The sequence below is a fragment of the Drosophila subobscura genome, chromosome A (genome assembly GCF_008121235.1).
Source record: "Drosophila subobscura isolate 14011-0131.10 chromosome A, UCBerk_Dsub_1.0, whole genome shotgun sequence".
In the NCBI taxonomy this organism is placed as follows: domain Eukaryota; kingdom Metazoa; phylum Arthropoda; class Insecta; order Diptera; family Drosophilidae; genus Drosophila; species Drosophila subobscura.
The window spans coordinates 19179061-19206205 of NC_048530.1; the positions used below are offsets into that span (position 1 = coordinate 19179061).

A 27145-nucleotide genomic window follows, 5' to 3' on the forward strand; every position below is an offset into this window, starting at 1 on the left:
GCAGGTCGGTCCCAGTGGCTGGCAGCAGATGGAACCTGGATTCCGGCCAACCGGAAGCTTGTCTATCGATAGTGTGCCCACGCTTGGCTGCGAAAAATTCCGAGAACATGGCCGTTCCCCACTCAATAAGCAATTAGATTGTGGCACTTGTTTTGTCATGTGTTTTTTTTGGTTTTTCTCATTTTGTTTTATTTAAATACGTTTGTATGTTTGTTCTTTTCTTTCATATTTTCACCTTGGTTGCATTGGGTTTTACGAGTACGTCACTTGCATCGGTCTCTCTTGGTTTCTCTTGGTTTTAGTGTTCGTATCTAGGTTCGTATTATTTTAGCAACATCATACCTTATGGTGAATAAAAGTTGATATGATGTAGATTTGGCACACTAAAATCGAACTCGCAACCGAAGGCAAGTTCGCAGTTAGTTTTTCTTCTGTTTCTGTTTCTGTTTTTTCCTCATCGTACATACGAGTATTTACCCCATTTGTTCTCTCATTTATTTTGCGGCTCTTTAACATGTGCTAATTTCATTGTTTGGTTTTTGGTATTCCCTTTAGTTTTTGTTTAATTTATGTATCGTTTTTCTTTCTTTTTTTTTGCATATAATTTTCACTATAAGTACATGCTGTATAGTATCTGTCAACATTGCGAAATTAGCAATTAGGAGGAAAAAAAATGTATGTACATATATGTATGTACTCGTATTTATACAATTATGTAGGACTTTTTACTCTAGACTTTTGTGGGGGACTCTTTATGTGCTACCTTAAACTAATGTACAAAAATATCGGTAACTTAAAGACGAGCAATTTAAAATTTAAAATCAACAACGACAACAACTCGCGGTATTTTACGAATAATTTAATATAATACAGCGTAATTCATAATTGGTTGGGTTCTCCTACTGCTTGTCCTCCTCTTTTATCTACTTTAATCGGGTGCAAGTTAAAAACAATCTTTAAAACATGATCCATATACATAATTGACTCACAGAGTTTCGTTGGTTGGCAACAATTGAACTGAGAGTGAGCTGTACGAAATAAGCTACATAGATCGAAATGGGCCCTGGATGCGGTCGGGGTGGCTCGGCTCGGGTTGCGTCTGGGGTACGTTTGGGATAGCTACATATATGGTGGCTTTTGGGGGCTATGATCCTCCGTGGAAATACCCCTAACTGGATCTCTCCCCATTCCTCTAGAAACATGCTTTATATGTGGCTCTTTAATATTATCATTCGATTTTTGCTAGGTTTTCCTTTTTGTGTCTACACTTTTTACGAGTACTTCACGTTTTTATAAAAAAGATAATGAAAAAGAAAAAACGTTTTGTGGTCCCTGGCGTATGTAATTCAATTGAAATGGTTTCTTTTTTGCATTTAAACTTGGCATTCAACAACAAAGAAACCCAATAAATAGATACCAATAAATGAAATCAAAAAATTCGTTTCCTTATATAGTAAGTTCATCTTTTTTGGCCTTGTCTCCTTGCTACCATTTCCCTACTTCCCTGCTTCCCTGCTCCTTTCTGTGTAAGCCTTTCCTGCGTCTCCTCCGTCTAGTTGTATTGTAACTATTTTGTATTACTTAAGTGTTGTGCTGGTCTTATTAGATTTAGTTGGACTGCTTAGCTGGCTGTGACCCATTTAGTTGTTCTTGTTGTTTGTTTTGTTTTGTTATATTGAACCCATTTTTGTGAGTATTTGTTCCTTGAATTTCAGTTTTGTGTTTGCTTTGTGGCTAACTACAGATAGTAGATAAGTAGATAAAGTATCCGTATAGTTAGTTTTTCGTTGAAGTACGCATGTCTTGAGTATGCAAGTGTGTGCTTGTGTGTTCGTGTGCGTGTCTGGATGGTGTATCTGTGTGAGCGCGTGCGTGTGTGTGTGTGCCTTAGTGCGCTAATTACAATAAGAAATCTATCGATGTTATCGATAGCATTCAGCCATAGCGTTTTTGCGATTGCGATAGCGATAAGTTCGGGAATAGATTGTGCGAGTACAGTTACGTCGTCTTTGGGCTTTTTGCTGCTAAGTTAGTTGTCGCTACGTAACGCTCTATTGGTGCCTGCTGTTAGGGTTAACTTCTCTACTGAATATACTTTTGCTGGCTACTCTGACTAGAGTGACTGGCTTGGACTGGGTCTAGGACCTGCAACTGCAACTGCAACTGTCTCGGCTAGCGTTCATTAGTTTAGCATTAGGTTAGAGCAACAAGTAGATCGATGGGTTAACCAAAAACAAAAGAAGTAACACAACTTGTTAACAAAACGAAACCCAACTATCGGTTCCTTTGTTTAGATTGCTTATGGTGTGATTTTCCGCTTAGAGCTTTAAGCTTACGGCTTGAGTTTCGGTTTCGTTGGCGAAATTGATCTAGAACTGCACTAAGCTACTTAAGTGTTAGAGTTTGCCATTCTTATATCGAAATAGTTCTCAAGAGCGGGATCGTGTATGATGAATGGATTGAGCACAAAACGGGAACGGGGGGCAAGCGTGAGGTAAGGCAAACGAAACCGAAGGAGAGGGCTGGTGGGGGTGGTGGTGGTAAAATTCGCATAGTTTTTGGGGACTAGGCAGCTAGTCTATGTTTTAGTTAGATAGGTTTTGACTAACGCTTAGATAGGCTTAACAGCTCAAACTGAGGGGCTTTTGTTTCAACAAGTAAATCGCTAATCTATGCATATTATAAGCTCTATATATTTATATATATATATGTATGTGTGTATGTTTATGTTTGTGTGTTGCGTGTGTGTGTGGGTTTGTATGTCTGTATGCTGTATGCATGTGTCTTAGGCATGTGTGTGTTCAGAAATGGTTGCCTGTTCTATTTCAAAACATTTGTCCGAATCGATTAGTATTTAAAACGTTTCTTAAATAGTTCTCTATATAAGTTATTAAAGCTTTCGGTTTTCATTAGACTAGTTCATATATATATATGTCTCTATATATATGTCTGTATATAACTATGCATATTTCTGTGTATATATATACGTACTTAAAATATATGTATGTTCCATAGTCTCTAACAATAAGAGGTATATACATTTTTATAGAGACAGAGAGAGAGCCCTCCGGTAGCGTCAATGTTCCAGAAAGGATAAATTAAAACCCATACAGTGAGAGACTGGTAATGTCTAAGATTCAGTTATCTGTAGATACAAACGCTGAACAAACATGCGCGTGATGGCATGGACGTTTTTTTAGGACGGTTTAATGTGGGAATTATATCATCTCGTACACTCACTCATCAATCATCCATCAAACACCTATACATTAAATATATATATGCAGTACCTATTAATCTAAGTCCTATCAAAATGAAGCAAGAAAGGCAAGAAGAGAAAGACTAAAATGGCAAATCGAATCAAACAATCCCACGAGTTTTGGTTTCTCTTAGAGTTATACTGAGATCATTGAGATATAGACTCCCAGTGGGTTTTCGTTTAAGCTAGAATCGAAAGCAAAACCAAAATGCAGCTGGTTCTGGAACATTGGTGGAGAGAACTCTCTGGCTATCTTGTGTGTTGTTCTTGTTCTTGTTCTTGGTTTAGTTGTAGTTGTTTTTCTTTGCTTAAGTCTACTTTGAAATATATATATCCTATTTGAATGTTTTACTTTATATGTATGCATGTATATATATTCTATATTTGGGTTCTTCTTTCCTCTTTGGTTTGCCTTTTTTGGGGGGTTCGTCGTTAGGGCTAAACATACAATATAGAATATAGCTCTATATGTTATCTTTGGTTTGTATATCAAAGTGTATATATATATTTGGGGTCTATATATATACTTAGTTGTTGTACCATTGTAATACTGTCCGAATTGCTTATTGGTTGTTGTCCTCGTCCAGTGCTGTGGCTGCTGTCGGGTTGGACACGGAAGGTGTTCTCTGGTTAAGGGATTGGGCGATTTTTAGTTGCGGTTATAGTTCTCAAAGCTTGTCTTTATCACGATCGATGCTCATTGCTTTAAAGATGCCACGCCCGATGCCGTAGCGCAGGTTGAACTGGTCCAGACTGGAAGCCCTCGGCCGCTGGCTGCCACTTTGGGTGCCGCTGCCGCTGGATGTGGACCCAGTTCCTGCTGCAGGCGCCTCACCAGTTACGCCACCAACGGGGCCGGTGCTGGGGCCGTGGCCTGAGCCGGAGCCTGAGCCTCGGGCCAACTGCTCGTCCATGTCCGTTTCACTGAACTCCGTTTCGGTGTCACTGAATTTGCGGCGGCGCCGCAGAAACGTGCTGCAGTGCTTCAGATCGCCAAGATTGTCGGATAGGGAGTGTCCGCGCTTACGCTCCTGCCGCTCCATCTCGGCGGCCAGCATTCGCACCTCCCAATCGTTATTGCCGGGCCCACTGGCGGTGAGTTCTTCATCCGCCTCGGCCTCTGCTTCCGCTTCCGCTTCCTCTTCATCCTCGTCGTCCTCCTCTTCCGCAATGTTCAGCTTACTCGACGAGGAGCTCGAGCTGGAGCTCTCACCAATGTCCAGGATCACGCTATCCGAGAGCCGTGTGAGGTTGCCCGTCACGTCCGACACCACCACGCCACTGGGCCCGCTACCGTCCGCCCCACTGAACCTGCCATCGCCAGCGGCTCCACTCCACTCGCGATATCCCCTGCTGCTGCTGCGTCCATTCCCCTGCCCCGTATAGAAGCTTGGATGGCTTTGCGCATGCCGTGAACTCAGCGTGCCCGGCCCGCTGTAGTAGCTGCTGGGACAGTTGAGAGCGTTGGCCGAAGCGGCATGATGCCGACTCGGACCTGGGTGAGGCGATATACTGCGTCGCCCGCCCTGAATGGGTGGCGAAGAGGTAAACACCGTGTCCAGAGAGTCGCCGCGCTGCAAGTGGAAACATTAGATACAATATTTGAAATGAAAGTGCTTGGCTCACCATAAAGAGAAGCTCTGCGGAGGAGCCCGAACTACTGTTGTCCTCCTCCGCTGGCTCATCATCGTCCACCGAGAGCTGTGAGAGCTTCTCCCGCTTCTGCCGGCGGGCTATGGCCAGGGCTGAGGATGGGACTGCAGCCGAGGATGAGGCTGCTGAAGAAGACTTCTGCTCGATGGATCGCAGCTTCAGCTGGAGCTGGGCAATGATGGCATCGCGACGGTGCACCTCCCCGGCCATGCTCGAGAATTGCGTCTCGAATTTCGAGTGCATCTCGTTCATGTGCGTCTTGATCACGTGATTGATGCCGCTGAGTATCTGATTGAAGTAGTCTTGCGCTTCTGGAAATCCTTGAAGAGCAAAATCACAATCCATTATTAGCATAAAAAGGCAAAAAGAGCTCGACTAAGGGGTACAGTTGTGTCAGGCGAACATGAGTCTTGCTGGGATGAGAGGACAAAATATATTAAGTAAGTTGTATATATCAGGCTGTGAGTATCAAAGCATCGTGGCACTACATATTTATAGCTACGAGTGTGTATAGATACTTCTCTTATTTCGGATTTCAGTCGTTAATTATTTACACGCATTCCCATACAAGTTACAGCTGTGATTGTAGTCTTGCCTCTCCATTGTATCAACCAAACCATCAGCTCGGTTTCAAATGTATTATTTACAGGGAGGATTAGCTACATATACAAGGTTAGGTTAGATTACATGCTTCAGCGAGTGAGCACCAAATATGGCGGCTGTTTCATTCCATAGCGATCCCAAAGCGTGCGGGCGTGACTGTACCTTCAGCAGTTGAAAAACCTGCCTTAGATATGTGCGTACGTGTAATTTGGTGTACTTAATCAATTTTATATCTAATTAAATGAGCCTAAACTATACTTTGAGTCTGTAGAGATTCAAATGGGTTGAAGCTCTTAAGAACATAGCCTCGCATTGAACTTCAGCATATGATGAAAGGGACTTAGGCTACATTTACAAATAGGTTCCATTGATAAGTACATTTCTAAATACAAATTGGGGACTTATACATAGTTAAAAAGAGAGCAACTGCAGGATATTAGTATCTAATTGCAAAAAAACTAAAAGATAATAGTTGCAAAACTTTGCTTTATGTGTACACTCCAGGGTGTTATCAAACAATGTTTGTACTTTAAGCAGCAAGGATCATTAATTTGTGTAAATTTTAACAATATCCGAGCGGGAATCGTTTCCCACATGCTAAAAATGGTATTCATTCAATAAAATGCAACGGCGAGGCGAGAAAGGAGAAGTATAGATGGACTTAAAAAGCGATAGAAGTCTCTATATAGCTTAAGGAAGAGACAGAAAGCAAAGCATAGGAGCGATTTTAGAGCAGGAGAGCATGTTGTTGAGGTTACCAACTCCGTAACAGACATGCAGAGGTGTGTGTTTAGGTGAGGGAGTTAAATGGACAATAGAAAATGCGAGTTTAAGAGACAGACAGAGAGAGAGAGAGAGAAGGAGATATAGATAGATATATAGATAGATAGATAGATAGTTCTGCCAAAAATACAGTTGTGTGTGTGTCGGTTTGGGGTTGAAAGCGTTGCGTTGGTTGCTCTTGTTCACACACACACGAATGTCTGCTGGTTGTACGAGTAATTGCTGTTGTTTTAGCTGATGTTGATTTGTGTGGAGGTGGAAAACGGATTAGATCTGAAGCAGATATATTTACCTTCGGGCCGAAGCCCCTGGCTGCCACCAGCCAGCACATTGTTTGTGTTCGAGGTGGTGGTGTTCTGTCTGAGCTGCAAATTCAAATTCAAATCTGTGGATGTTGTGGATTGAGCATGAAATTCGGTATTCTGTGAGTGTATCTGATTCGATTTCGATGACACCGACGACGATGAGCATTCGACAACATATGAGGTCGATGCTGCTGCTGCTCCAGCTGCTGCTGCTGATAAGGATGATGATAATGATGATGAAGCCGTTGCTCCAAAGGCGCTGCCATCACTGCCCTCAGCTGCAGGTGGAGGCGGAAACTGGAGCTGGGGCTGCGCCTGAGATTTACTCTGAGACTGCAGCTCGAGCGCGAAACTCTCTTGAGGCGAATTCAGTGTCAACGTCGGCGACCAGATGCGTGTCTCCGTAGCCGGAAGTGGAAGTGGAACCGCGATCGGAAACGGATACGTTGGATTGGAAGTGAAAGGTGCGCTACCCCTACCGTTACCGCTAGCATTGGACGAGCTTTTACCGTTACCGTTACCGTTACCGTTAGCTTTACCGTTAGCGTTACCGTTACTCGGACTAATCGCGATCGCGTGCGAATGGGCCACGCCGGTAGCGCCGCCAAAGGCAGCGAACTGACCTTCCTCTTTGGCACTGGCGGGCGGGCTGGAAAGAGTTGAATGGAAGGTTACACTCTTCAAGAGCTTACTGTGCCTAGCCACGTACCCTTCCAAGGTCGGCTCCGCCAGCAGCCCCCTCGACGACGCGTGTGCGTGCGTCGTGGCTGTGGCAGTCGCCTCGTCTTGGGCATCAACTCCGCCGCTTCCATTGCCGTTGCCGTTGCCACCGCCCTTCTGCAGCTTCTTGAGTATGCTCTTCAGCTTGCGACGTTCGACGGTTTCATTCGATTCCGGGCTGAGGGGCAGCGGCACATATTGCATCTGTCCGTGGCGGGAGTTGCCGGTGTCCGATGCTGATGCAGAGGCCGATGCCGATGCAGAGGCAGATGTATTGGTGGATATCGATGTTGAACTGGTGGTGGACTCGTAGGCACTGAGAAACTGTGAGTAGATACCGGAGGTGTCGCTGTAGCATCGGTAGAGCGATTCCGTGATGGGCAGATTCGCTCCCTGGTCAGACTTGGAGCAGTCCAGGCTAAAACTTCTGGTCTGCAGGGCCTTCTCCAGCTCGGCCAGTTTCTGGCGCTCGTTGAGGATCTTCAGCCGCTTGACAAACGGCAATCCATTGTACTCCGGCGACAGGTCGAAAACGCTCTGGTAGAACTTTCGCCGCGGCTCGGCCAGCTCTCCATCCGGCAGCTGCTGCTCGGGCTTCTGTAGGCGCAGGCATTCCCGCTTGGTGCTCGCCTGGCTGGCGGAAGAGCTCGTGTTGCTGGTGGTGGAGTCGTGCCCGTGGCCATGACCATGGGCGTGTCTGGGCGATCTGGAGCTGCTCCTGGCACTGTGGTGACGCGGACGGGACAGGGACTGGGACTGGGCCTGGGCGGTGGCCTCCATCTGCTGGGGTATGTTGCTGAGCGAGTAGTTCTTCAGGGGCGTGGCCAGGTCATCCGGCGAGCAGTTGGTGAGGCTGGTGTAGCTGGAGGACATGAGAGTCGCCAGCTTCAGCTTGGACCAGGGCTTGGAAATGGGCGTGCCGTCGGTGTCCGTGTCGGATTGCATTGGCGTGTTGAGCTTGTACGACGGTTTGGTCACCTTTTTCGATATCGTGGCTATGGCTAGGGCTTGGCCAGGTCCTACTCCCCCACCCGATCCCATTCCCAATCCCAATCCCACTCCCCCCGTTGCTGCTTCCTCGCCCAAGATCGCTGGTGGTAGGGACAACGCTGTGGCATGCTTGGCAATCAGAGGCAGCGACTTGGGCGGTTCCTTCTTGGCTATCGCTCCGGTACTGGGACCAGGCGAGGATCCACTTGTCCCACCGCCCTGCATCTGCTGGATCTTCTGCTTGAACGAGACCTTCATCATGGGCTTTATCTGTGCCACAGTCAGCAGCTGACTGCCCGAGGGAATTCCTGTTCCCAATCCTGCTGCGGTGGAAGTCGCTCCTCCGAAGTCAATCTTGCTGCTGATGCTAGGAGGCGTCTTGACCTGACAGGTCGGTAAGGCGAGTGGGACAAAGGTAACAAAAGGTAGGGAAGGAAAAAGAGTTAAAAATATTAGTATTAGGCTCAAAGCAGTGGCTTGTGTTCTTGGGTTGTTTGTTTGGGTACTGGTTGGGTGTGTTGGAATTTATTGGGGTCTTTGTTTTTGGTCAGGATTTTGTTCATTGTTAGGCTTTACCATTACGAGGCCGGAATCAGGACCGGCGATCGCTTGCGGCTCGTTCTTAATTTTCAATTGCTGCAATCGCTGGATCAGGGGAAAGCCCTCGTTGAACTCTCGTTCGGGCTCTTCCTGTATCGATTCCTGCGGCGATAACGTACACGTTACATGTGAGTGAGGTGGAGATTTCTGTGGTGGTGTGGACTTAACAGCTCGCTCTTCGCGATCCTAGTGCAAGACACATAAAGACACATACAAAACTACTTTTTAGGAGCCGGGGAATTAATTACATACAACACGAATTTTGGGTGATTCTCATATAGTTGGGCGGGCATTTTGGAAGCTAAATCAAACCAAAATATAACCTCAAATGCAACGCAAAAGCAGAGTTGTGTGGACAAAGAAATTATGAATTATATGCCATGTCAGTGAGTGTCTTCCTGTAGCTGTTTCTGTAACTGTATCTTTCTTTATTTTTGTGTAGCCTGTCCCTGTATTTTAATTGGGTATCCGTGTAATAAGCATAAGCAGGTAGGCAACTATGGGGTTCATCCAGCCAAACAAAGTAAGCAGAATGATAGATGAGTACATCTTTATTGTAATCAGATATGATATTCTTTATTTGACAGCAATTTAGTAGATTTTTTGACGAACATTTGCATACTGCAGCCGATATTTATACCTGAACCTCTGTTTGATGCAATAAATCTCTTCTGCAAGCAGTACTTTAATTAAGCCGGAAGCTCAGCTTTACTGCCTTCACATGATCAAGCAGTGGATGAAGGAAGCTGTTCAGCAAGCAGTTAAGCGACCACAACGTGAAGCAGTTAATTTCCCCTTCACAAGCAAACGGTAAAGCAGTGCGAATCGCTACAGCAGGTTGTCAGCAGTTAATTCCCCTTGTAAGAGAGGAAACAAGCAAGCAGAAAAAGCAGTGCTCTGCTGAAGCATGAAGATTCGATTCGTGTTTTGCCTTTCAAACGAAACTAGGTAATAAAACAGTATGAACATGTCTGTGTGCAGGAACTCAAACTCAATCTTTACACTTTTCTCTTGCTGGTTAGCAGATTTTGAAGTCAGAGTTCAAGATGTCACAATAATTTTTAAAGGCAAGAACTAATATGCGAACTCTAATATATCCCGAGATTATTACAAATTGTACCATTGGAAATTAACTGCATAATTAATCGTATTATATTCTGTAATTATTTCAAAATTATTTGAAGCTTGGTTTTTGCATAACGTGCCGCTAATTACAAGAATGGAGAATAAGTTAAAGCTAAAACATTGAGTTGGGTGGAGTTTTATTTGTTTTTTGTTATTGATTTTGATTTGGAAGGTGCACTAACAACTGCATTACAATGGAATACGCATGGATGAGCAACTAGAAGTAATTGAAGAAGCATCTCAGAGACAACTGGATATCCGACTATGTCAGATGGTGTGTACATATCTGTAACTGTATCTGTGTACATACATATGTGGCAGTGGCAGTGTCTGTAACTGTATCTGTATCTGTATCTGTTGTTATTTCTGTGGCATTGTCTGTGTTGTTTTTCCATTTGTCAAGCTGTTCATTCAATGCGTTTGTTTGTTTTATGTGTGAAGAAAAACCATTTAAAGCTTGGTGTGGGATGTGAAAGTGGATGAGAAACCATGAACAATGTGTTAATGGATGGTTGGGTGGTTTGGTGGCGAAAGTGGTGAAAGAAAAAAGTGAGTTGCGTGTTTGGTGTTCAACGTCGTCTGACGCTGGCTCTGGCTCTAGTTCTGTCGCTTCGGAAGCTGTGTCCTTACCTGCTTCTCCTTGAGCAGCCGCAAGCGCTGCAGCAATGGGAGCCCGGCCCCAATCGGACTGGGTGTCTTGTCGTGCAGCTCATCCTTGGCCTCAGCTGTGTCTGCATCCTTCTCGTCGGAGCGCACGCGGGACATGCGCTTCAGCATGATCTTACTGCCGCGTGGCGAAGTGTTGTGCAGCGGCTGCATCTCCAGCGATTCGTCGCTCTTGCGGGAGGTTCTGCCCATGAGAGAGAAATTAGGGAGTAACTTCGTTTGGTGCTGGGGCAAATCCCACCTGGACTTCTTCAGCACATTACGAAAGCCCTTCACATCGTGCTTCAGCTTATCCACAATCTTCTTGGATGCACTATTCTCGCTGCTATCGCTCTGGTGCACCTGTCCCTGGTGATGGGCCTGATGGTGGTGCGGATGGGCCGCCGCATAGGCCGCGTTCTCCTTCTCGAGTGCCGCCTTCGCATACTTTTTGTTCACGCAACGCACCTCCATGAGCCGCTTGCGGCCGAGCGTCTGCAGGATCTCCTGCGCATCCGGATAGTCCTTCATGGCAGCCAGCACATCCTCCCGCGAAAGCGAAAAGAGCTCCGAGTAGCCCACGGAACGAACGTCCGCAGTGCGCCTACAGGATAGATGAGTGTTTTAAGTGTCAAATTATGCTCAGAGAGGTAAAGTACTCCATGGTAAAACTCACTTGTTCAGCCCGTCCAGATTAAGGATGCCGATTTCGCCGAAAAAATCGCCAGCCTTCATGGTTGTCAGCACTTTGCCCGTCTCGCTTAGCACCTCCAGTATGCCATCCGCAATGATGAACATCTCGCGTGCCACCTCGCCCTTGCGGCAAATGGAGTCACCCGGCGTAAAGATGTAGGCCTTCATTTTGAGCACAAGATCGTGCAGAAACTCCGGCTGGCACTCTTGGAATATGGTCACCTTCTTGAGCACACTTAGGTTCACGTGTAAGGCCAATTCGGTTTTCAGCTTGTCGGGCAGCAGACCCAAAGCTGTGTTGATGTCCCCGCCACCCTGTATCCGCCCCCGCGACCAGCTATAGTCGTACCATCGCAGCACGCGACGCTTCATCCCACCCGGCACCTGCAAAACAAATGGAGCAATGTCAGTGGGCTCGCTAAAGGAAGTGTGAGTGGAGTAATGAAGCCACCTTGTGATGCCTCATGTAGGTCTTGGCCCCATCCAGAAGACGCTCAAACTCCAGTCGATTCGCATTCCGATTCGTTATCACATTGCCCACTTGTCCAACAATTGTCGCAAAGATAAAAACACCAATCAAATAACTAACGATCGTAAAAATATATCTGCAAATGAGAAGAACAGAATCATGTGAATCTTAAGCATAAAGGAATGGATTTTTTGTGTGTACAATTTATAGGAGAAAGAAATCAAAATTTGATTGATTTCATAATTATTCTCCCTCTTATACATATGTACACACTCGTTTATTATAGCCTCTTCAATTTGCAAGATCAATCAAAGTTTTCGAAAGCTTAATTTAGCGGGAAATCTTTATATTTTTGCAAACTATTTTTGTTACTAAACTGTTTTGCGTTGCAAAATAAATATCAATGAAATTGTTCTAGGCTGTCGCACGCTTTCGAAAACTTTTGATGTCAATGTTTGAAGAGAATGCAACAGATCGGATCAGTCAGAGTTAGAACTAGAACATTAAGGAAGACGAATCGGTGGACAGCCCCATAAACAAATTGCTTGATATTTGATACGATTTGATTGACTTTGCTTAGAGCTATACGCGAGTTAGATGGATTTGAGTTGTTGATCATACCCATAGCTAGAGCCAAACTGTAGCAGTCGTGATTTAATGCCACGTCTAGGTATTGATCTTGGGCCGTCCACCGAAAAGTTCGGTCTGATTTGTGTGTTTATTCGGTGCATTCATAATTTAAATTTGAAATGAGAGCAGAACCCGCGATAAGAATATAACCCAAACCGATCAGAATAGGCGTCTTTCGACTGGTAATTGGTAAACTGGTAGCAGCCGTACTCACTCTGCATTCGTCTCGGGCGTTGGCAGGTCCCCGATGGTGGTCAGCGTCAGGGTGGACCAGTAGAGGCTGCCCAGATACTTGCGCGTTAGGGTGGCATAGTCACCCGGCCTGTAGGGATACACCCAATCACCCTGGAATATACCATCCGGAATTGTTAATCAATGTGTTTGGATGGGATGGAATGGGATGGGATTGGAGGCTACTCACCTGGAAACCCTCCGCTTCGGAGAGTAAAAAATAGAAGCAACCAAACCAATGTGCCAATATTAACAGGATATGAATTAGGTTAACAACGCGCCATAAATTTGGCCAAACTGTTCTACTCTCTACGATGTAATAAAATCTCACAGATCGATAAACCTTCAAAAAGGGAAAATGGCAAAAATGGAATTAATATGCGTTTATTCTCGTCTCGGAGAACTCACTTTAAAAAAGCGCGTAAAACGCAAAAGCGGATGGGTGCCCATCTTGAGCTGCAACAGATCCAATGGTATCAGCGCAATCATATCGAAGATGAAATCACGCGAGTGAACGTAGTGGCAGGCCAGCTTCCTGTCATCATATACCTGCAAGAGGAAAGTTCCAGTTTCAGTGCTGTTTTTTTACAGATCTAAAGTCCACTCACCATTAGGCCCTGCTCGAGATAGCCTGTGCGTAATTGAACTATTATATCTAAGATAAATACAACATCTGTCATCGAATCGCAGATAAGCCAAAAGGTAGGCACAGATTGCTGTCCGAAAGTAGATAAAAAGTGAATTAAAAATAGAGGAACAACTTCATCCCGTTTGTTGGTTTTTCGGTAGTTATTTTAGGGACAGGTCAAGGGTAATTATGCAGGCAGCAGTCGGACTGCTGTTGACAATTGCCAGGGGAAAGGCATGTCCAGGCAATGGTTGGGTAGCCACAACTGCGGGCCTTTGTGGCCAGGATAAAGGTCAGCTTAAGAGCTGGACTATTGTTTGCCATAGTCGAGCCGTAGCCACCTTTAATCTGATGACAAACACCAGCTAACTGGGCCATAAACAAACATTTGCCCAGGCCTGGCTGCGTGTCTTATAATTGAGTCATTACAAGCCAAAGAGCGGGAACAAACAGATAAAAAAACGGATAACTTTTCGCCACCAACCACCCACACGGCTTGTGTATGTAGTGGCTACGGGATGCCCTTCGCCCAAAATCTGCCACAGACTGTGGCCAAGTCCTGTGGCTATGGAAATGTACCCCCAGTAGTGGAAGGCACAGCGTGGCAAACTCGCATTACACAAAACTCTTTAAGCGTAATGACAAAAGGGTGTTGGCTTTCACAAAGGCGAACAAAGGTCTGTCTGGACCACCTTTGAAAGGGTGACTGATGGAGCTGGCAGGAGCAGGGGGGAATGGCACAAAAAGAAAAGACAATGCTGAATGGAGAATGGGAAACGTAAAGCGTAAGGTGGATTAAGGGTAACTGTCTGATGGGACAGATAGGACTTACCTGCAGTTCAGGAAAGCTCTGCCTCACAATAAGGGTCCATAGATTATATAGAACACATACAGTTACCATCATTAGCCAATAAAAGTAAAAATTTTCATCTGGATTAACAACGGATCGTCGTTTCTGCAGATAGCGTCGTCTTCGTTTAACACTTTTGTCGACGTCACCAGAGGCACTTTCTGAACCCGTATCTTCAACAGTTTCCTGCAAAATAATAATCATATGGTAGTCCGCTCCACTTCAGTCTGTGGTCCAGTGTCCGATTCGTACCTGTGTTTCGGGTATCTGTCTAGTCGAGAAACGCTTCAGGAAGGAGTCTTCTCGCTTGAGCGGTGGTTTTTTCTGTATCGCCGACGAGATTTGCACGGTGGTGCGCAGCTTCATCCAGCGTTGGTTCGATCGTGTCCTGTTTTTCGTTTGGAGGGAGAAAGCCATTAGGATCTTGAAACTGATGGAAACACCCCACTCAAGGGGCTCGCATTAGGGATTGTCTCACACATTGAACTACATTAGCTACAGTAGGAACGGAAATGACTAAAAACTACGGACAGAAGAAAGAACGGGGGCAACTGAAGAGGCATTCCAACTAAGCGTGCGCTCACGTTACGCTACAGTGCGGAACATTCACTTACGAGTATTGAGTATCGACGTAACACGAGACATCGAACAAACACTTACGCTATGCTACAGCTGATGACGGAGTACAGTTACGGGTAACGGGTTACGGATTACGGATATACATAGTACTGTGGTTCGTTTACGGCTACGGCTACTTAGTGGCAAGGCAAACAACATTCAAAGGAGAAGAGGTGGCCCCCAAAAGGCCATAACGTAAAGGCACGCAACGTTTACGGCAAATGGTAACGGTAACGATAGCTGTAACGGTAACGCTAACAGTAAGGTGAAACGGAAACACAACGAAACACGCAACAAACAAGGAGGAGGAGAGAAAAGACAGTGAATCCAGGTGGATCCAGCTGGATACAGATGATTGGATGAATGGATGGATGCAATGAAGCAAGAAGCAGGCATGCAAAAGTAAGGATTGGATTATTTCTATACAGGATTTGATAGATTACGGATGAAAGATTAAATATATTTTATAGATTGAATGTCTTTCGGTGCGGACAGCCGACAGCAAAAGGCATTCCACGGAAATCAAATCAAACCAAGGGGAAATGGCAATCAGAGACGTTATGCAATCCACAGGAAGAAATTAACGAGAAAATTGCAATTGAGAAAACATTTCTGAGAAGCAGCAGCGGCAGCGCGAGTCAGAGACAGACAGAGAGCGAAAGAATGAGAGAGAGAGTGTGAGAGAGAGAAATGGGGGTTATAGTAGGGCTGGGGCGGAAGTTGGGTAAAAGCTGGAGGGTTGAGGGTGGAAGTTGAGAGGGAATAAATTCGGGGGGGCCAAGAACTTTTCGCTCCCGATATATAAATAGCACTTATTTTGGGTACGAGCACGAATAGCTGTGGGCAAATGTGTGCTGTTAAGCTGTCGGCCAGGTGAAATGTGAGGCAGGCAGGCTCGCAGGCTTCGTGTTCGCAGCACTTTTTACCCTTTAGCAAAAATCCAATGCAATGAAACTGAAAACTTTCTTTCTCAATTAAAAAAACTAAAAAGCTGACAAGAAAGGAGGAAGTAAGGCTAGCTAGCAACGGCATGCCGAGGCTACGAATACCCTTGCAAGGTCTTTGCGAAATTCTTTCAAAATTTGTTGCCTTAGCAGCTGCCAAAAGGAAGTCTCTGAGAATGTTCTGTAAGTAAGTCTAGGAATGGTCTTCACGTTTAGCAATAGAGAGAACTTGTACAACTTTGGAAACTATTTTGCACTTGGGATAAACCAATATGAGTGGTTTCCACTGGTAAGAGCGGACAGTAAGACAATTTTGCTGATCCTGCCGTTGGGTTTGGGGGTCGCCTGCAAGGGCATTGCTATGCACTATCTACAGACTCGATCTAGGACTAGTGTAAAACTACTTGGGATGAGAGGGGATATTGGAGCTTTTGGGTTTGGGACGGGGTGGTTTCGGGTGAGGTTTTACCACTTTAAACTTTTGCTCAAGCCGCTCAAGGTCGCCATTCAATCGTCTGTTCTGCTATCGCATGATGTACACAATTGATTTTTGATTTTGTATTCTATGTACGAGTATATACATGGCTTATGTACATTCAAATTTGATTTCTTGCTGATTGATTAATTGGTTGGATGGTGTTTTGGCTTAGTTTATGCACAGTTTAATATATTCTCATTCAGCATAGCAAATGCCAAACTACGGAATAAACATGTTTTTCGTTTTATGTTTAAGGTTTTTGCATTGTTTTTAATTTGGTTATTTTTTGGTTTTTGCATTTTAGTTATTATTTCGTTGGCTGGTTTTCTACGCTTTTGTTGTACTATTTACAGCGTTGGCTAAGTGATTACGCATACGTCATGTGGTACGATGAGGTACGAGAAAAGAAAGCGATTGGTAGCAATGCAGTTGGCTAAACGAAAGATAAATCAAAGGAAAACTATGATAGCTATAGGTGTGGTTGCCAAGTATCAGTATTTGTGTGTGTGTGTTTTTTTTAGTGTTTCGTTTTGTCTGAGACTTTGTACAAGGTGTGGTTCTGGTTCTGGTTCTGTTAGCTGGTGCTGGTTTGAGAGGAGTTTTCGGTTCTGGACACAGGGGTAATGGCTCGTCGCTACCAAAAACCCTACTCCATCCCTCTATATATGTTCTTGTATTTGTATTTGTATATATATCTGAGTTTGTCTTTTGTTTGCCTATTCAAAATGCAAAGCGCGCACATGCCGATCATCATCATCATCATCATCATCAGCATCATAATCATAATCCATAAAGTATAACCAAATGAAAAGAATGAACAAAGCTTAGCTGTGTCTATTCTATATGTGTTGTGTGTGTGTGTGTCTTAGTGTGTGTTTGTCTTGTGTGTGTGTTGTATGTGTGCAGAGACAAAACCGACAAAAATCATAAGAAACACAAGAAAATAAACTTACCAATCGGAATCTGGATCTGAAGCTCCATCTCCGATACGCGATTTCCTAAACGAGTTTCCAAAGTTTTTCATTTTTGGTTTGTTTCTTCATGTTTTTTTTTTTTTGGTTTTTGTTTTGTTTAACATATACAACATTTCGTTGTATCATTTTCATTTCATTTTTATTTTTTTTTATTTTGTTTTGTAATGTTTTGAGGCAAAGTGAGAGAGAATTCAATAGAAATAGATTGGCACAGAGAGACAGACAGATAGATAGATGGATATATATGTATATAGAGAGAGTCAGTGGACAGAGAGAGAGAGAGAGAGAGAGAGTGTGAATGAGGGACACAGAGAGTGAGAGAGAGAGACACACACACACGCAAAAAGAGAGACGCCCGCAAGATAGACAATCCATTTGGCGGACTTGTTTGACTTGGCCCTTGGCTGATATGCGGGCCGGTCCCCCCAATGCAGAACCCATGCCGGAAACCATCCGGGAACACTTCCCTACCATTCTGTCCCCCCTTTGCCCTTCGCCAGCCAAGCGGAAAAAGGCTTGCTGCACGATAAGATTATGCCCCATGTGAGTGTGTGAGCGGGTGAGTGTGTGCGTGACCCCATTGTTGTTTTGGGGTCAGCTGAACCATTTGTGGACTTTCGATTTAATATAAATTGGGAATGAGCTTGTTAGTTTTGGCATTTCCCAATTTTTTTGTTCTTTTTTGGTTTCGCTTCGTTTTCGATTTTTGGGTTCGAAAAGGTTAAAGAGCTTCTTCGGGGGTCTCCGACTCAGACTCAGTCTCGTTCTCAGTCTTAGTTTCGGTCTCGAATTCAACCTATTAAATGGCCTTCTTTATTACACCACAAATCATCCAACGAAATGTTAAAGGACTTGCTATCTCTCTCTCTCTCTCTCTCTCTGTTTGTGTGTGTGTGCTCATGTGTGTGCGGTTCGGTTAGGTAAAATTGTTATTGTTTAATGGCTGCATGATGTCCGAGTTTCGGATGTTTCGTGGGAGCGCCAGTTCCTAAGCCGGATTTCAATTAACGCCTGTGGGCCAGCTTGGGCCCGCTATCAGGCTGCAACCATGACCAGCCAGATTGTTTGGCAACAATCGCGTTCGGTTCGCCACTTGACTGGCCTCAAATTAAATAACAATTGAAAAATTCCGCCAACTCATCCAGTCATCATGAGGGAAACGCTCTGAACGCTTCCTGCGCTGACATGGACAACATTTGACTGTGGTCATGGAGGTCCCAAAACATATGCCACTACACCTCTGGGTGGGACTTGGACTCTGATTTACCATCTAATTTCATTTAAACTCGGCTACGCCAGCTGCCCAATATAATTATAGCCATTTTGTGTCGTTGTCTACGAGTATTTGCTTCTCTACGGTAATGCTAGGATTCTAGTAATTTTCCTGTAATTATTTAGCTCTCACATTTAGTATCATGGCTATGATACAACTAATTAGCAAAAGCTTTTAGACTGTGCACTGCTCTTAGTTTCCACCTTTCAGGGCAAGTGAAAATTATCTGTTGGCGTTGCAGCCACTTAAAATATCCATCAATTGATCAATGTCCAATTAAATAGTTAACTGGCAGCTAAACAGACAGTTGACTGAACTCAACTCCCAATTCCGACAGTTTTAATTACAAACTTTCCACTGCACATCGATGTGCACGTCTGTATGTATAGCCTATTGACCCGAGTGTATAAATAGTTTGATGCAATGCTCGTACTGTTATGGACCCATAAGCCGCTTGGCAATCGTACCTGTGCCATAGGGCAGAAGTGAGCAGCATCTCAAGTAGCTGGAAATCAAAACACAATTGCCGACAGACGACAGATCGAACAATGAATGTGATTGCGAATCAAAGTAACTTGTAAGGGAATTACCTAACCATAAGTTCTCACTTGACAGAGAGAGAAAGAGGGAGAGAGAGGGACAGAGCGGCGTTGGTGCAGTGAGGGAGGAACGAGAAACAAGACTAGGGGCATTGAGATGTCCTTTCCCTTTTGTTGTGGCCAGGTTTCACTGCATAGATTTTGGGTTTCCATGGCTTTTGGTTTCCCTCGTTCTCTGGGGCACTGCTCACTTGGCTTCTACATAAATTTGCAATTTTCTAAATTCAAATTCTTTGTAAGTTGTCAGTCAGAAGGCAATTTCCCATTTTGTATGCACAATGCCAGGCGGAAAGCAGCAGCAAAGCATTGTGGCATATGCATAGGCGCATGTTGTATGCCACCTCCCCTCATTTCACCTCTCTCTGTACTATTTGCATGTGTATGTACATATATCTGTGTGTTGGTGTATTTGTGTCAAAAGTTCGCCTACATTGCAGTCAGCAGCTAGCAGCAGCTTAAACATATCGATTCACACACACACTCTCTTCTCTTCTCTCACACACAAACAAAAGCCACTTTAACTTTTGCTGTTTGCTGAGATTTTTCAAGCAAAAGTTCTTCTGCTCCCCATTTACACTGTCATGTTATGTGTGTATGTGTATGTGCATGTGTATGTGTTTATCTCTGTGTGTGTGTGTGTGTGCTTGCCTCAGCTTGGCATCAACTTGTTTAGCTGGGGTAAACTTTTAAGTTTCCCCTTGCCAAAAAATGAACCGAAACTAGAACAGAAAGTGGTTAAGTGTGCGAGTGAAGTGTTCCTGGCCCTGACACCTTTCGCTCCCCTCTAAATAATACAGTGCTACCTCCTCCCGCATATGAGAAATACATACATACATATATTATGCATATGGTTAATATATGCAAATTCGTGTCACGCGCTTTCCAACACTTATCAAACGAGTAAGTCCCCGTGGAGTTACAAAAAAGTTTTCAAGTTTTGTGCTGAAATGTATATAATCCGAAACCAAAATAGTTTCTCTCTAAATAATAATACAGTGTTACCTCTCTTACACATGGCACAGGACATATGCATAACTGATGAACTTATTTAAAATTGCCGACCAACGCTTTTCAACACTGATGAGGCGTGAGAGTGTGTGGAGAAAGTTTTATAGTTTTTGAAGTTGAAACATTTACCTAACAATTGTTCAATAATACAGTGTTAACCCTCCAGTCTTATGCACTTTGTGGTAAACACTTTTTGTAACCTGTATACAATTCTGATAGCCGTTTCTTAACACTGTTTTAACGAGTAAATTGCCTTCCAAGTGGAAGAGTGTATGGATAAGGATTTAATGTTTGCAGTTTGAGGTAGGACAATTGTAAAATCGCTATCCTCTTAACTAAAACTACCTGCCATACATAAAAAACAATTTATTACTGACATGGCTAATCACATTTGCATCCAACGTTTTGCAAAACTTTAAAACAACATATAAACCGAAGAAGAAAGTTTCTCATAGAAATTTCTTTTGACAAGACTTAATCAAACCGCCCTGGAATAGCCCTATATAGGGAGTGTGAGAAAGAGAGACGCAAAGAGAAAAATTAACAGTTCTAGAGATGGGCTGTGGGAGAGAGTTGGCGAATGAGCGAGCAGGCGAACGAGCGATTTGGATAAGAGTTGAGTTGAGTTTTAAGTTTTGAGACAGGTCTTGCATTCGCTTACACATCAATGATTTATATGAGATTAACAGATAGTTACACATAGGTTCATACACTACGATAAGATCGGGTTAGTAATTAGTTACAGAGACACAGACAACGAGAGTGTGTGGGTGTGTGTGAGAGAGAGATAGAGAGAGAGAGACAGAGAGAGCGATCAATGAGAGTTAGTCGGTTGGTTAGTATATCGAGGGGCATATCGAGGCGAGAGCTTTTCGATTATTTTCTGTGAAAGGTGAGCAAGAAGGGGGGGAGATTTATCTCACATACACGCACACAATGCAAGAGAGCAAGTTTACACACACACACACACACACAAAAAAACATAGGTTAGAGATAACGCTAGAAAAACTTGAATCGCCAGTTAAACAGATATTGGTATTGGTAGGTACGACTTTATACGCATATACGTAAGTATGCACGAGTATTCGGACTAGAGTTAAATTAGTGTAGAAACATTCCTCTTGATGCGCCGCAATGAGCAGTAGTAGGCCATCACGGCCCTGAGGCTCTTCCACTTAGTCGTCTGCTGGCCATTTCCATTGGCTTGGGCCTGGACGCGTGACGGCTGTGCAAGCTCCTCGGGATGCTCGCTGATGAAGGAGGAGAGCGTCTTCATTTTGGTGCAGCTGCCTGAGTTGATCAGTCGCTGTGCCACGACGGTGCCATTGCTCTGGTCGGAGGACGGACTGTTCTGTAGTAGCCGCACCTGACGGCGCTGTCGCGGTTGCTGCTGCTGTCGCTGTCCCGTCGTCAATATAAGTCTATCCTTCTCTGTGTATCTTAAACTACTGGGTGTGCAGCCACAAGCCAGCTGGGACGAGCTGGCCGATCTAAATCCATATGCGATCCGATGCGAGAATTTCTTACACTGATTAAATTTTGCTGTTTGTTGATGGTGGTTTGAGAGATGGAGAGTACGAGTATGGTTGGAGTGGAGCTGAGTGGCCGTGTTTAAAGAGATTAACCCCCGAACTGTGATGGCCCATTAGGGCATGAGTAGCCGCAGCAGTCACTAACTCTCTCTTCGTGTATGTGTCTCCTGGGACAGTAACTCTTCCTCATGGCCTGGCTTGAGTCTCTCATTCCTGTCTTGGTTAATTAATGAAATCATGTACAAGAGCACACACACGCATACACACCAGACCACACACATTCTGAAACACGGACATGGGCAATCCCGACTAATTGTCATTGCTAATTTCCTTTTTGTCACCACAATAAACACAAACAAAAGTTATTCTGTCCTCTTGTTCCTGTCTTCCTGTTCCTGTCCACGTTTCTTCCTGTTTTTCTGTGTGTGAGCTGATTGTGTGTGTATGTGTGATCCATTCAACTGCAAGAGCATAAATACTTCAAGCCGCAGCACCAACATTTCACAGTGCGTTTCAGTGCTGTATGACTACACTGTGTGACATCTAGAAGTCGATTTGTGAAATTACTGAGTTATGTTTGAGTTCTTTTAGTCGATTATCGAATCAACTGAGTATCGTTTAGCGGTTTTAATCGGTTTATCGGCTTCTCTACAAATACGAAAGCCAAAAGGTAATTAATGTAACACTTTTACACATACAATTTAAGTAAGCTTTCGATTATAATCCGGATAAGCTGAATGAACAATAAACCTCGAATAATTTTTCCGCCTTCAAATCGATTTTCTTTTCGCTTTAGCTACCAATTTCATCCATACTCGCATTTCAAATTATCAGTCTTTCACTAATACGCTATCCGGACAACCTAGAAACGCACTGTAGCTGTGAATAGCTCCCTTACTTCTGCAGATCCAAGACTTTTGATTAGATTAACCAAGACACGAACTAAAAACTTTTGATGTTAAACCCTGTTAAATCCCAGGTCCCAGCTCCCAGGTCTCCCGCGTCCCTTGGCTGTTCCCATACCTCTTTTCAGTGTCAACTCCAGCTCCAACCTCAAAAATATTTGTGTTGTACAAATGTACGAGTGGTGTACGCCTGCACGCCTTTGGGTGAGGGGTTGGCGCTGGCTAATTGCTAATTAGATTTAATTGAATCAAGTTTGTTGTCGTCGTTGTTTTTGGTTTTTCTTTTTTGTTGTTTTCGGCTACGAATACGAATACGCATACGAATACGGATGTGAATGTAGCTTACGGTTGAATAAATACATAAAGCTGCCAAAGCTGGCATGGAGCGGCGCGGCGAGTTGCGAGAGGCTAGGCGAGGCGGGGTCGAATGAAGCCCAACAAAGTATGCTACACATTTATCAATTACGCTTACTGCACGTGTCTATGTATATGTAAACGCAATGTCTACATGTGTATGAGTGTGAATGGGCATGTCTGTGAGTGTGTGTGTGAGTGTTTGTCGTAACAAACTTTGTACGGCCGGCGATTTGAATAAATCATCTTTGTTGCTTGCTTCTCCTGCCTTTTTCTTCCATCGCTTTCGCTTTCAACTTTTATTTTACAGTTATGCACGTGTCAATGTATACGAGTGTATGTGTGTGGGTGTCGGTGTTTGTGTGTGAGTGTTGATTTCTGTGTGTTTGGCCCTTATGTGGCCTAAACTTACCGCTGACTGGGACTTTTGCTATCCGAGGAATGCGGCGCACTGTGGTTATCATCGTCATGGGCCATCTTATGGTGTCGCTTGTGATGGCCACCAGAGCTTTCGCCAGGGGCTGCGCCACCGGCAGCACCACCGCCACCAGAGCTACTGGTCCCCGTTGGACTGATGACATCCGTATCGCTATTGCAGTCGTGAATCTGGCGTGCCACATCCTTGACGAACTTCCCAGTGCCATGCTCGCCGTGCTCGTGCGTTTCCATCTGCCGAGTAAAGAGGATTATCATGGGAATAAGTCGATTATATTAATTGGGTTCATCACATCGATGTGTCTGTGCCATGGTGTCATGATGCCACGCAGCCATTTTGCTCCAGCCCATGGTCCTGTGTGTGCATGTGTGAATGTGCAATTGAGCGCATCCTTATTGCTTATTATGCAAATTTGCCTCCAAATGGGCCCGGGGGCAAGTGTTATGTGCAGACAATTTGACAACAAATGCAATATTCAGGAATACCAACAGCAAAAGCAACCAGCAACCAGCAACAGAATCTGTTTGAGCGTCAGCCTTTAAACAACCATCCATACTCTGAGCATCAGCTCAGAGTCGTTACCCGCTTGGCCTCCCCCTGGTGCATTCTAAATCGGATGACGATACTTAATAATTTATCTTATTTCTGCCGACACGAAAACTTCCTCAACTACAGACCCACAGCCTCGACCTAAGCAGTGAGCAGTTGTCAAGGCAGCAGAGCAGGAAAATGTGAGGGCTGGGCTGGGTTTCAGGTGAGCAGAGCAGATTTCTCGCACTTGGCAGCTCAGTGTCAGTAGCTTCTGCCGAAGTGATACCTGAGCAAATCATAGTACGTAATAACGCAGCTCTTGAGCTAGATTTGAATCAGTTGGCAATTTATTTCGGGATGAATTGTTCATAAGTTTCCGCTTCAGTTGGAAATGGGCCAATATTTTTAAGCTGCAGTCCACTACGCGTGCGAATATTTCGTCGGAATTCATCTAATAAAAAAGTACGAATCAGTTCATATATTTCCGTGCCAACTGATTGAAGGTTGGAGAAGAAATTTTATAGACTCAAAGCTTAAAGAGAGCAGAGGGAAATTTCTTGCGAACTTGAGATTAAAGTTTAATCTGCTTTCATTATAATTATTGATTTCTCACAATTATGAATGGTCTTAAAGGGCAAGCATAAATAAGCCAACTTCTTTTCCTGTAAATAAATATTTTCCATATCTACACGAAAAATTCCCTCGAAGAAAAAACCACTGGAAATTTAAATAAATTTGCGTTTGACTTAGAAAATATTTTAAACCCAACGATTAGGGGCACACACAGTGTGAATGGAATCATAATCCTGTTACAGCTGCTGGTATCCTTTACCAAAGCTGCGGAAAAGCTAAAATTAAATCAAAGTCTCCTCCTCCTTCGAACATTAGCCCGGGATCTGTGCCAATAAGCATCGGCTATCAAAGGTTAGTCTGTGTGGCATAAACAAGTTTTCCCGAACTTTGCGTAACTGTGGCAATGAAATCAGAGTGGAGTGCTCCCCGCCCCCCATTCCTCTTTGCTATAACAACCTTTGGTCAGTGTTGTTGGGCCACTTGTCCACTAACCCATTACAAATTTACAGCCAAGTTCGGGTCATGCCGCCAAAGTACTTGGGCAAGTACTCCCCGCTGCCTCGAGTGCGGTAAACTTGAGAGCTGGTCGCCCATTGGGACAGACACTGGCAGTGTCCTTCCCGTATGTGTCGGTTACGTAACTGGCGATAATCCAGCGGAGAGAGTTTCAATTTGGCATTCGGTCTAAAAAGGGAGGAAAAGGGAGCGACCACATAACATATCTATCGGGATTTGTCTGCCGCTCCCACCAATTAGCTGACAAATCGGTTCAGTGCCAGATTAAGCTCCACTCCAGCAGAGGGACATCCCAATTGTATGTGCCACAAAACTTGATTGGAATTTATTGTGGTTCACATTCTGGGACTGAATGCGGGCTCGCCCCCACAAAAGGGATTCCATAAATATTTATGACCGAAACTTTTACGGACTAAAAAGTGAATTGGTGGGGGGTTCCTGCTGATGTTGGTCTCCGCTTTAATTAGGCAATGACAAGTCGGATACGATGCGTTACGGGTAGCAGCATTAATTTCCTGCACAGTTTATGTGCAGGACATTTCACGGGTGCAGCGAGGAGACGCACACAAATTGCAGGCAGCCGCAAAACCAATTTTTTATAACGCAGGCGGGCAGTGGGCCAGCTTGGTTTTCATTATTCACTTTTGAATAATTTACAACAGGTTGACATGATGGCGGCCTCGATTCATCAGTGGGTGACGACTCCAACAGCGAATGGTAAATGCTCTGTTTTAATTTCCAAGAAAAGCTGCTCGGACATTGCTAAAAGTTTCTAAGGAATCGTAATTATTGCAATGGCAAACGGTTGGCTCCCTCTCTTTTTCAAAAAGGCATTAAATCCTTGCTTTGATGCATTCGACGTGTTACAAGGAAAAGCTGTTGCGTCTATATGAGAAATTTTTCCCAGAAAAGGAAGGCTGCTGCAACTCTTGGGCAAACATTTCACAGAAACTCATTGGGTGGAAATTGGACACTGAGCATAAATATTTAAAAGGAACTGTTGGATCATTGCAAGGGGCAACAGCTTTTGGCAGGCAACTGTTGCAGCGAAGAACTGTAAGTGCAAGTCCTCCCAGTCATTTCTTTGCAAGAGTTTTGACATTTTAACTCAATCTTTAACTCTGACTTAAAGTGACAAACTTCCACTTCTCATTTGTGAGTTGAACCTTGCCAAAAGTTATTCAATTAATTAATTTAATTGAAATGGGAATAAATCAAACGATGGAATTGAAATAGGGCTTCCCTTTAAGATATGACAAAGGCACGACTTTGATACTAAAAATCACTGAAAGTCTCTGCATAAAACATGAATAGAATCGGAATTTATTTGGAAGTTTATTTAACACATTTAAGTTTGTATTTTTATCAATCGCTGTTGGCTCAATGCATATGCCCAGCCCGTACGCATCGAATACCCTTCTGCAGCAAATATCAATATCAAAAAATATAGCCACCATGGGGACATAATCGTAAAAAGCATAATCAAAAATGTTTAAATTTTATGCTTTATGGTTCCAGCTGGCAAATGTTGAACAGACTGAGGGATAGACAGGGCTAGGGTGGGGTCAGTCGGTTGGTCGGTCGTTCAGTCATTCAGTCTTCTGGCTGTGGTCTATACATACAAACTCGTATCTACCTTTAGTGAATGACTCACCGTATATAGGCCCGTTGCAGTGGCCCCCGATGACGAGGAGGATGCTGCTGCTCCAGTGCTGCCGTAATTGAGCTGTGAGTGATAGCCGCTGGAGAGGATCTTCTTGTGTGCGGATGCATGCGCCCGATACGCGCTCACGCTCAGTTTCATTGTGGCATCAACTCGATGCCCCACACGCCCCCACCTTCTGTGGGCGTTGCCACTTGTAGTTAGTGTTGCTGTGTTTCTGTGTGTGTGTGCTGCGTGGGCGTGGTCGCTTCACTGCTCTAAGGCTGGCGCTGGCGCTGCTGCCGCTCCTCGTTGTGCTCCTGCTGATGTTGCTATGGTAGCTGTAGTCGCTTTCAAGTTGCGTTGAATTGGGCTTAATTGAGTGCCCAGAGGCGGCTGACAAGGACGACACCGTTTTTGGGTTTTCTGGCTAACAGGAGGGTAGGCGTTTTTGGCCAGAGAGTGTGAGAGCAAAGCAAGAATGTGTTGACACCCAGAAACAAAGCAAACTTTTTATTGCCGCCCTTAGTGCTCCTCGTCCTCCTCCTCTCCTCCTTCTCCTTCTCCTCCTCCACCCC

The 27145-nt window shown here is 44.4% G+C and overlaps 1 protein-coding gene across 10 annotated transcripts; it reads right to left on the minus strand.

Annotated features, from left to right (window-relative positions):
• Window positions 1–158: 158 nt before the first annotated feature.
• LOC117891264 (pneumococcal serine-rich repeat protein) lies at window positions 159–27122 on the minus strand. Of its 10 annotated transcripts, none has more exons than XM_034796701.1 (19): window positions 26580–27122; window positions 23282–23538; window positions 17178–17222; window positions 14437–14572; window positions 14167–14370; window positions 13315–13422; window positions 13115–13255; window positions 12897–13049; window positions 12690–12820; window positions 12467–12550; window positions 11828–11981; window positions 11360–11760; window positions 10946–11287; window positions 10669–10888; window positions 8890–9015; window positions 7313–8697; window positions 6591–7252; window positions 4886–5232; window positions 159–4833 (listed from the first exon to the last, which is right to left on the minus strand). In XM_034796701.1, the coding sequence occupies exons 1-19, from the start codon at window positions 26727–26729 to the stop codon at window positions 3928–3930; spliced, it is 5952 nt and encodes a 1983-aa protein (XP_034652592.1). In that variant the 5' UTR covers window positions 26730–27122; the 3' UTR covers window positions 159–3927. The 10 variants fall into 10 exon arrangements, with proteins under 10 accessions (XP_034652592.1, XP_034652547.1, XP_034652600.1 ...); XM_034796656.1 differs by having other exon boundaries at window positions 8890–9099; window positions 17178–17261; XM_034796709.1 differs by lacking the exon at window positions 12467–12550.
• Between the last annotated feature and the right edge of the window lie 23 nt (window positions 27123–27145).

Excerpts from the sequence above, each read along its gene's own strand:
- LOC117891264 (XM_034796640.1), bottom strand. The coding sequence starts at position 26,729 with ATGAAACTGAGCGTGAGCGCGTATCGGGCGCATGCATCCGCACACAAG. Across the intron at positions 13,050-13,114 it reads GTTTTACGCGCTTTTTTAAA|GTTTATCGATCTGTGAGATT; the intron begins GTGAGTTCTCCG and ends CCCTTTTTGAAG. Across the intron at positions 5,233-6,590 it reads CCAGGGGCTTCGGCCCGAAG|GATTTCCAGAAGCGCAAGAC; the intron begins GTAAATATATCT and ends TTGCTCTTCAAG.